At 51.3% G+C, this 10,563-nt stretch overlaps 1 protein-coding gene across 6 annotated transcripts in view; it reads left to right on the forward strand.

Annotated features, from left to right (window-relative positions):
- The window catches only part of FASN (fatty acid synthase), a 117,148-nt gene that overhangs the window by 104,440 nt on the left and 2,145 nt on the right, over positions 1 to 10,563 (forward strand). For all 6 annotated transcript variants that reach the window (XM_019478272.2, XM_019478273.2, XM_019478274.2 and 3 more), the window contains 11 exons: positions 792 to 1,015; positions 1,528 to 1,729; positions 3,711 to 3,862; positions 4,475 to 4,566; positions 4,728 to 4,879; positions 5,170 to 5,412; positions 7,404 to 7,592; positions 8,442 to 8,666; positions 9,095 to 9,318; positions 9,806 to 9,904; positions 10,022 to 10,273. In XM_019478272.2, coding sequence (XP_019333817.2) covers positions 792 to 1,015; positions 1,528 to 1,729; positions 3,711 to 3,862; positions 4,475 to 4,566; positions 4,728 to 4,879; positions 5,170 to 5,412; positions 7,404 to 7,592; positions 8,442 to 8,666; positions 9,095 to 9,318; positions 9,806 to 9,904; positions 10,022 to 10,273 — 2,054 coding nt within the window. The remainder of the gene's footprint in view (positions 1 to 791; positions 1,016 to 1,527; positions 1,730 to 3,710; positions 3,863 to 4,474; positions 4,567 to 4,727; positions 4,880 to 5,169; positions 5,413 to 7,403; positions 7,593 to 8,441; positions 8,667 to 9,094; positions 9,319 to 9,805; positions 9,905 to 10,021; positions 10,274 to 10,563) is intronic.

Consider the following 10,563-nt stretch of genomic DNA (forward strand, 5'->3'; position numbering starts at 1 on the left):
CGAAGTGCTGCAAATGCGTAGGAAGATGGAGGGCTTAAAGGGACCAGTAGATACTGGAAACTTGGCAGAAGCAAACAATGCAGTTCCAAGAGGAAGAGGGAAGCTAATCTGTCAAGGGCAGGGGACTCGTACAGATCCTTCCATGGGAGGGATGATTCCTATGAAACAATAATGTTGACTAACTCCATACGACTTTGCAATAAGACATGGCAGTGAAATGTCAGCGGGTTTAATCCAGCTATGGAATTGCTGCTTGTGGGAGGTGGTGCCAGCCCTGGGACTTGACTGCTTGTTGTGTTTGTGCGTTTAAACCAGTTGGGATAAAGCACGTGTGTGTCCTACGGGGGCGTTTATCTTGTGGCGATAGAATGAGTTAATTCAAGTTTTGCTTCTGAGTCGTATCTCATTACTTGCTAAATATCCTGCTCCTCAGATCACTGGCCATTTATGAATTCATCCTGACTATATTTAATGTTAATAACTAATATCGGAGTAGCTGATTTTTTGCATGGGTGAAGTTTGTTGCACTAGTTTGTTCCTCGGGGAACAACCTTGCTCATGTTTCTCACTTTTAATTAAGGTTGGCTAATTATTTTTTTTTTTGGTTGGTCTGTCCGTCCCGTGTCCCCCCTGCCGCCGCCCTCCCAGTTTTTAATCCTGAAGCCTAGCAATTGCTCCTCTCACTCTTAAACCATTGACTTGAATGGAAATGTCTGCATGCTTTTGGAGGCCCAAAAGATTTAATCTGAGAGAACAGCAATATGGTCTGGCTAATCATGTGCCTCTTACAGGAATGGCTCTCTTCCTGAAGAATGTGACGTTCCATGGGATCCTGCTAGATGCTGTTTTGATAAAGGGAACGCCTGCATGGGCGGAAGTGGAAGAGTTGGTGAAGAAGGGGATAAGAGATGGCATAGTGAAACCCTTGAAGCACACTGTCTTTGGCAAAGAGGAGTTAGAAGCTGCCTTTAGGTTCATGGCACAAGGAAAACACATTGGCAAAATTATGGTTAAGGTAACAAGAAAACTGTAGGCTTTGGGTTTTCTACTACAGGAGTGGCCAAACTGCCACTAACGGTATAGGCAATTTGTGTGTGGAGCGCACAGCAGACTGGGGAGGGGAAAGGCGCATGATGGCAGATGATGAAAGGAGCAGACAGCAGAGCAGCAGACCAAGGGAAAGGGCTGAGTGGTAGCTGTGGAGGGTGCATGGATAATCTGTGGCATGTCTGCCAAAGGAGACAGGCCCCACTGTTCTGCACCTACCAGCCACGCACAGAGGGTGAGGTTCCCTAATGAGAATTCTGTATCTGTGGTGTAGGAGAGGAGGGATCTTTGTAATTAGCGGGGTTAATTAACCACATAGCCACCGCTATTGCCACCTCGGCCAGGTGACACGTAAGGTGCTATAGCTCTGTGACTCCGGGTCCAAAGAGGTTTGATGTGCAATGGGAGCACAACTTCTGTGGGAGGAGAAGTAGGGTATGTACACCTGCCTGATTTTGTTACCTGTGATTTTGTTGGAAGGTCCGGGAAGAAGAGAAGGACTTGCCTGCAAGTGATTCTGTGCTAACCCAACTCCCTGTCATCTCCCGCACTCTTTGCCCACCTACCAAATCCTACATCATCACAGGGGGCCTTGGCGGATTTGGGCTCGAATTGGCACAGTGGCTTACTGAGAGAGGAGCTCAGAAACTCGTGCTGACATCTCGTTCCGGCGTAAGAACTGGTGAGTGGACAAGTGAGAGCAGGTGCCATGGGCACGGTTGTGCCTGTGGTTGACCGCTGATTGGAGTCTGCAGGTGGGAGCAGAGGCACGGAGCTGAGCTGCCTGCAGATCCCCTCACTATCTCCTCTGAACACTTTTATTTTCTCCCTTGGTCCTTTCACTCCTCCGTCAAGCCACAGTTTTGCTTATCCCAAAATAGACCTCTCAATCTGAGCTCCTTTTCCTGGACCACTTCCATCTTTTCCCTGCTCACTCTTGTCACCTTCTAACTCCCTTCTGTCTACTTTTTTTTTTATTCTATTCTCCCTCTTTCCTCTAAACTGACACCTGCTCTCCCATATGAGTGAACCTGCCTTTACCCAGGTCCCTGGTAAGTGCCTTCCTTTACAAAGCCACCTTGCATCAGCCCTCGCTCTGCCTGTTGACCAAACTCCCCTCCAGCTTCCTACAGACCCTTGTCCTGTTGGCACCACAGATGCCATGCTTGTTCTTCTTCTCTCTCTCTCTCTCTTTTGGGCACAGCCACTCCTACTCTGGTTACTTCCTCCCCCAAGATCAGACCCCAGCCTTCCTCCTGCTCCCATCCCTAAGTGAGATTACCCATAATTAAACAGATGACTTGGAACTACCTTGCTGTCTCTGTGACCCTGCCGATAGTGGTCTTGACACAACTCAAGCTTTGCCTGGTAAAAATTAAGCCAATCCTTATTCATACTTTTTTCCATCTCCAGTAGGAAATTCCAGTGTTATGCCTGCCTTGCCAGCATGCAGGTCTTGGTAGCATTTTGACTTCCTCTCTTCCAACCCTGACTTTTCTTTTCTTTGGCACTAACTTCCACTTCTGCTTTTCAAGTCCTTTTTTGTGTCTCTTCCCCCCCTCCCCATCCCAGTCTCCAGGCCCTTGTCCTATTCTTCCTCTTCCACCCCAGTTGCTGCATTCTGTCTCTTCCATCTCCATGACTTATGCCTTTTCCTCTTCAATCTGGCCAAGATCTTGCTCTGGCAGATAAGTGTTGGCTACCTTGCCTGATTGGACAAGGTCCATCTTCTAACCTAGTCCTGGTTTCCCTCTTACCTTCTGCAGCTACTTTGAATTCTGGGTTTGCTGTCAGTCCTGTGCAACTCTGTATATATTTAAAAACAAATGAGCAATCCTTCTCTCCTTTCTTTTTAAATGCAGCCCCATCCATCTACCCAACAGAACTTCCTTCCCGATTCCTTTTTCCAGCTTGCACTAGACCGGTGATTCTCAACCTTTTTTAGACTTGAGGCATCCCTCATTAGGCTCAAGGCAGTCCTTGGAAAATGCTGGATTTAGTTTCTTGTTCTTTTTGACTACAGAAAAGTAATAGTGCAATTCTTCTGTTGCAAATTGCCTGGAAAGACCACAACAGGTCAGAAATGTTTTTGGCACTGTGGATTCCTATTTGAAGTCTCTGGGCTTATCCTTGTGAGCTGTTTGCATGGCACTCTGTGGCACCCTTGAAAATCTCAAGGCCCCCAAGGTTCTGTGGCCCCCTGGCTGAGAATTGCTGCTGTAAACCTACCTCGCCCTCCTCCGCCCCCTGCATTTATGGGGGATTGTCGTATGTTGGCAAAGCTCCAGCCATATTTTCAGCTCTAGATAAATAAGTACCATCTCTGCTTTTGTCCAGAGGAGAAGCAAAAGACTGTGGGGGATATGACACGTGAAGAACTGCAATGAAAATCGCTCCGTTTCACCTCAAAGCTGCATGCAATGGCTGCACTGTCCCACAGGGCACACTGCGTCTCAAGTAGGAACTTCCATTCAGGGCTTCACCACTTACAACAGCAAGTGTTGTCTCCATCCCCAAGAGGTCTATATTTCCTGTTAATCTTAATAAAAGCAGGAAAAATCTTTCCAGGAGCCCTTAGTGACCAGAAAACGGGCAGGAAGTAGTTTCGCTGGGACACTGACTGCCCAGAACAACGATGCTCAAACTAGACTTCTGTTTTGTAGGCTACCAAGCTAAACAAGTCCGTCTGTGGAAGGAGATGGGAGTCCAGGTCTTGGTGTCAACCAGCGATGTTGGCACTTTAGAGGGAACACAGAAGTTACTAGATGAAGCGATACAGCTTGGACCAGTTGGGGGAATCTTTAACTTGGCTATGGTGAGTGACAGAAATTGTCAGTAGCTGTGCAAGTGTTTTCAGCACTGAGCTCATGGAGTCGAATCAACTTTGTTTTTTGTCTTCCCTAATTTGGAAATACTTAGCTTGGGAATACCTGGTACTGTGACCTTCTGCCATTTCTGGGGCAGACCTCTTCTCCCAGCTTGCATCCTTTAGAACTGAGCAGCCCACCCCTGGCATAAGCCAGGCCTTATAGCGACCCTTGGCCACGGAAAGCCCCTTTCAGCACTTCTGGGATGAGGAAGGCCACTGGATGATGAGGGAAAGAGTGGATTAGAAAAATCCAATAAAGAGATGACTTTTTTTTTTTTTTTTATCAGTCATCATCAGCTGAGAGATTTTTGGTCTCTGTGATATTGCTTATAATTTCTATGTGGAAAACATGAGGAAAGAATGGGTGTGCTCTTTCTGTGCATTTTCAGCATCTTGGCATGGATCAGCACGTGAATCTCGTAGCTGGCTTTCTAGTTCTAGGCCTAACGGAGAACCTGTTACTGCAGTTGCAACCTCCAAAACTACCGGGAGTAGGTTAGATGCCAATTTGAAGATAAACTGGAGAGATGTTCAGGTGGCCTTTCCTGTCTCCCGCAGGTTCTTAGAGATGCCATGATGGAGAACCAGACACCAGAATCCTTCCAAGAGGTCTGCAAACCCAAGTCTGCAGGCATCATTCATCTGGACCGGTAGGTGGTCAGGGGGAGGAACTCAGTGGTACTGGCCTAGGCCTGGGGGCTGCTTGTCGTACAGATGTTTCTACTCCTTGAGGTTGTGTTGCGGAGTAGGACAGGACCCTCCTAAAAAAAAAAAGTATTGAAAGACTCCTGTTATCCTGTCCCCTTCTCAGAGTGAGTCGTAAGAAGTGTCCGGACCTGGACTACTTTGTTGCTTTCTCATCTGTAAGCTCTGGAAGAGGGAATGCCGGACAGACTAACTATGGCTTTGCCAACTCCACCATGGAGCGCGTCTGTGAGCAGCGGAAGCATGATGGGCTTCCAGGTAAGGGGCTGGGTTGTTCCTCAGCTTCCCCCCCTCCCCAAGCCTTGCCACAGGCAGAGAGGGCTTCCAAATAGCTCGTGCCTGTGTCTGCTTGGAGCACTTTTCCTTCCTTGTCTTTTGTCTCCCTGCATATGCCGATGAGTGGACATATGCACGTCCTCTTTCACTAGTTGCCAGAGCATGGCAGCATGGGGGTGAATACACTAGCTCTCTGCTTTTGGTTTCCCTCTCCCTACAGTTATCGTCCCATTTGCCATTTCATGGGTCCTTGTCTCTGCCTTCTCTTCCAGCATTGTGTGTGCAGTGGGGTGCCATTGGCGATGTAGGTGCCATTGTGAAGACACGGGGCAATGACGACACTGTGATTGGCGGGACCATCCCACAGCGAATTGCCTCGTGCCTGGAGGTTCTGGACCAGTTCCTGAATCGGCCACATCCCGTTCTGTCCAGCTTTGTCCTGGCAGAAAAGATTTCTACAAGGAGTGAAGGAAGTGGCCCTTGTGACCTCGTGGAGGCCGTGGCCCGCATCCTGGGTACGTAAACCTGTGCTCTGCGTTCTAGAATCAGCATCCGAATGTGCTGCAGGAAACAGTGGTGCCAGCAGCTGCCAGTGGGTCACCGAAGGCAGGCCCTGGCCCAAGAGCCAGCTGTTGATTCTCCAGAAGCACCTCCTGCCCACGCAGCAGTGGGAGTGCTGCTGGCACCACAAGTGGCATAGCTCGGGGGAGGGGGGTTGCCCTCCCCCAGGGCTCTGCATTGAGACACCCTGGCCAGTAGACGCATTGCTATATTGGTCTGCACTGAGACACCCCAGCACAACGGGCCAGTGCAATTGCGCTGATCCGGCAGAGCAGGGGGTGGTTAGGGATACGGAGGTGGAGGAGGGAATACAGCTCAGCCTCCCAGATGTGTGGGGGTTGGCATGGAAGAACGAAGTGAGCCAAGGCAATGCCAAGAATGGCTAGAAGAGAAGCTTGGGCGGAACGTGGGGATTGGGATTGGGTGTAGGAAGAAATTGGGTCAGATGTAGGTGGAAGAGTCCTTATGAAAAGTCTTGGAGGCCAGGATGCGAAAGGCCTGGACTGAATGTAGATCCCAGATTGGAAACAAGGTCCAAGAGGAAGAACTTGGGGAAGCCAAAAGGGAAACCACTGGGGCTTGGTCAGAGAGAGAAGAGGTCATAGGAGAGTCTTATCAAAGGTTACTGAAGGGGAAGGCTTTTCATCCAACCATGGAGGGGGACAAGAGGACTTGGGGCTTGATGCAAAGGGAAACGGTAGCACCAAGGCTGCAATTACACAGGATCTGAGGAGGAGGTGGCTGTTTTGGCCGTGGAAGATGGGGTTTGAGTTCAGTATTTCCCTGTGCTCTGTACATGGGCTGAGCTGATGGATCCTGTACTTGCTTGGCTGTGCCTTCTAGCTACATGCCAACACAGCTACCTTTTGGGGGGCTTCCTTGTTCCTGTATCATCCTCTTCTGTCCCATCTTCCAGCCACCTGTTTATACTTTGGTGTTCAGCTTGGTCAAACACATCGTTGTACAAACACAGAACACAGTCTCTCCCCAGAATGCTCACAATCAAGTATAAGGAACCACTGATAAACGCAGACACTGAGGGTGGTGTGGGGAGGAGTGTACAAGGGAAAAGTGAAGATAGTAGTGAACATGACTGCTTGTCCTGTTACACTGGTGGCTTAATGCCTCCACCTGCTGCCATCTGGACTGGACTACCATCTCGGTGCTCTGCAGCAGCCTGTCCCACGTCTGAGCCTGCATCCCGATTCTTCCAAGTCTCGGAACGGCTCACAGGGCAGGGAAGCTACCCAAAGGCGGTCTCGGGAACAGTTGGGTGATATGGGATACAGGTTTAGCTAGAACTGGAGGGCCTCTTTGCTGTCTGACACACTTCCTATTGATATCTCATCTGACTATCTGGTCCAGGGTAGGACCAGATATGTGGCCTGGGTTAGAGGCAGGTTGTGCAAAGCCCCAACAAGATCAGGGAAGTTAGCACTGGTAGCCTTGACTGCCTGATTGTGCAAACTGAATACTCCAGCATGACCTGGGATATTGCACTGCCATTGCTGGTAAGGTATTGGTGAGATCCCTGATAAATTCTTCATGTTTCTGGCAGCAATTGGGTGTAAAATCTGTTTCCTGTCACTGAATTTTCATGAATTCCAACAAAGATGTCCCAGTGGAGACATCCAGCACATCGAGTGCTGCTATCAATGAATTGCTAAGAGTACCACATTTGGATTGGTCACCAGATCCACCGAGGCAAGCCAGAAGCCTGCCCAAAGGCAGAGGGGGCTTCACTTAAGGAAGCAGGTCAGGCTGGCTGGAAAAAGAATGGTTGAGGCAGAAAGTGGAGGCGCAGACATGGGACCCCAGGGGATGCGAAGCAGGGAAGGGAAGAGGAGGAATGGAAGAGAAGCTACTGGGGGAGGATGTTGCCGGGAAAGCCCCGAAGGTAGAAGGACCTCTGTCTGGTGTGCTAAACTCCTGCTTCTTTCCTCAGGTGTCCGTGACTTGAACAGTCTGAACGCTGAGAGCACCCTGGCCGATCTGGGCTTGGACTCCCTCATGGGCGTGGAGATCCGCCAGACCCTGGAGAGGGACTATGACATCATCATGCCGATGCGAGAGATTCGAGGGCTTACCATTAACAAACTGCGGGAGCTTTCCACCAAATCTGGAACAGCAGAGGGTAGGCGAGCCGCTTCCAGCCGCACTTTGGGCATGAGGCAGACTGCGGACTGCCTCCTCCTGACCCTGTGCACCAAGGATTCACAGCTGGGGGCCTGCGAGACCTTTCTAAGAGTGCAACACACCGGGTGTAGAAAACACCCGCATGTGACTTGCAAGATAAGAATTCATATTGTTAATAAGGTTCTGCCCTACTGTAATCTCTATGGGTTCTTTGCAACAGAAGAATTGCTCTGTCTTTCTGCTCTCTGAGACAGAGTGAAGGGGAGCTGGCATTTTCTGAAGGGGACCTTGAGTCTAATGAGGCCAAGAACCACTGCTGTACAGGGCATCATGAGCAGGCTCCCAGGCTGCAACAGACCATGCAACTATAGTAGCCTGACAGCCAGGGGATGCAGCACGGCCTGGTGTGAAGCAGGGCCTCTGGGTGGGAAGTGGCATCGAGCACTGTGCCCGAGGAAGGCATGCTGCCCCCTCAGCAATGGCCCAGCCAGCCACAGGAAGGGTTGAGGAGGGAAGCTATGTGGAAGTAGCCTAATGTTTCTGCTGCCTGTTCACCACAGCAGCCTTGGCAGATCCCCAGTTCTCTGAACCACACAAGTGCAGTGATCCACGAGCTCACCGTTAGTAGCATCAGCCTGGTTAAGAGAAGGGGGGGAAAAGTGGAAGCAGGGGGCATGGCAGAATCCAAAGCCAGGCTTGTTGGGAAGTGCCCACTTTCCTCTAGGAACTGGTAGGCATGTCCTTTCTGGGGCACCAAACGTAGCTGCCTACAGGAGCTGGCCTCCTGCCTGCCTCCCTAATTGGAGCCTGACTAAGCAGTTGCTTCCCTTATGCTTTCCCTCTGAAGAGCTGATGCCATTTAAGACTACAGCTGGCCAGGCCAAGCACCCAGAACTGAACCTGAACAACCTGGTGCTGAATCCCGAGGGGCCGACCATCACCCGACTCAACGAGGTGCAAAGCACGGAGCGCCCGCTATTCCTCATCCACCCCATCGAGGGATCCGCTGCCGTGTTCCAGGCCCTGGCCTCCAGGCTCAGAATCCCCAGCTACGGGCTCCAGTGCACACGAGGTATCTGCGGTTCAATCCTTGGCCCTGTGTGGCTGGCTTTCATAGCCGTGGGACTTTGTTTCTGAGCTCTGCCTCATCGGTGCCCCAGCCAAGGCCACCAGAGAGCTTCAGAAACCATTCTTCCCTGAGTGGGGGACAAGATGCTTAGGGAGTGAAGAGCAGGTTCTTGCACCAGTGGGAATGCAAGGGGAGTGGAGGTGGGTCCATGGGCAGAGAGGCCCTGGTCCAGAGGGACAGGCCTGTGAGAGGGCAGGTCTGCTGTTCTCGTTGCCTCGTGGCTAGTCGCTTGGGGCCAGAAGTGCAGGCTGCCCCGCAGCTTTCTTCCTCTGCCCAGGAGAAGCTGTGCGCTTCTGCTGAAGCTTTATCCCCCTGGCATCCAGTGTCCAGCCTGTTCCTGACCCACGGCTTTTCTTCCTCCTTTCTCTCAGCTGCTCCCTTGGACAGCATAAAGAGCCTGGCAGCCTACTACATTGACTGCATGAAGCAGGTGCAGCCGGAGGGACCCTACCGCGTTGCTGGATACTCCTTTGGAGCCTGCGTCGCCTTCGAGATGTGCTCCCAGCTGCAAGCCCAGCAGCAGAACCCCTCCCTGGGGTCCAACAGCCTCCTCCTGTTCGACGGCTCCCACTCCTACGTGGCTGCGCACACTCAGGTGAGCCATTCTGGGGGGCTTCCACCTGGCGACCAAGCTGTCTAGGCAGCCTTTCATTTAAGGAGCCCATTGCTCAAGATGCTCGTGCCACATTTAAAAACCACAGTAGACCCCCACCCCTTGGGTTGAGGGAACAGCTGATGAGAGCTGGAGGTTGCTATGTGACTTCGTTTCACATTTAGCTGATGTGGGTTGGGGCAAAAGCACTAATGTGGATGCCTTGTACTATAGTGTGGGAGCAGGCTGAGCCTCCCAGCTCCCCCAGGATCTCCCTTTTGCTGACAGTGCTTTCTAGCTGATGGCCACATGTATCCCAAGTCTCCATGGAGAGCAGCTCCCCTCCCCACCTCCTCTTTCTCCACCCTTCTGGACTGTCCTCTCCGATGTGTCTCTGGCTCCTCAGCCAGTTGCTTTTAATACCGAGTCATGGATTCGGGAGCAGGGCAGAGCTCCCCTCTGGCACTTGTGGCCCTTTTTTCTGTTCCAGATCTACAAAGCCAAGATGACCCCGGGAAGTGAGGCTGAGGCAGAGGCTGCAGCAATGCGTGCCTTTGTTCAGCAGTTCACAGGCACCGAACACAATAAGGTAACGTTCCTCCAGACTTCCTGTTGCTTCAGGGAGATGCTTCTTAAATCCGAGTTCTGTTCAGCAGCTGTATGCCGCTCACTGTTTTACCACCAAACGCTGCTTTGCTCTCTGCAGGTGCTGGAGACTCTGCTGCCCCTGCAAGACTTCGATGCTCGTGTCAGTGCTTCTGTGGACCTAATAACTCAGATTCACAGAGACCTCAATCGTGAGGCCCTCAGCTTTGCTGCTGCCTCCTTCTACCACAAACTGAAGGCTGCCGACAAGTATGTACCAGAGTTCAAGTACCATGGCAACGTGACGCTGCTGAGAACCAAGATGAACGATGACTACGGAGACAGCCTGGGTGGAGATTACAAACTCTCGGAGGTCAGTCTAACGAGCAGCTCTGGCTGCTGCGGAGGACGGGGAGGGAGAACAGGTAGAAGAAGCCAGAAGCTGCATTCCTTGTACAAGGGAACAAATCTTTCAGAGACGGAAATGCTTGTGCAGCTCTGTCTTGCCGAGAGCTGAAAAGCACCTCCAAACCACGAACAGGAGGCTGCTCTTGGTCCCACAGGACACAGAGGCTTAGGCGGTCTGCCCCAGGTCTAGGTGATTCCTAACAGCCTGCAGCCATTTCCACTGTGACTGCTAATAGCTCCCCAAAATGCGCTTGT

This window comes from Alligator mississippiensis, chromosome 8 (genome assembly GCF_030867095.1).
Source record: "Alligator mississippiensis isolate rAllMis1 chromosome 8, rAllMis1, whole genome shotgun sequence".
NCBI classification, from domain to species: domain Eukaryota; kingdom Metazoa; phylum Chordata; order Crocodylia; family Alligatoridae; genus Alligator; species Alligator mississippiensis.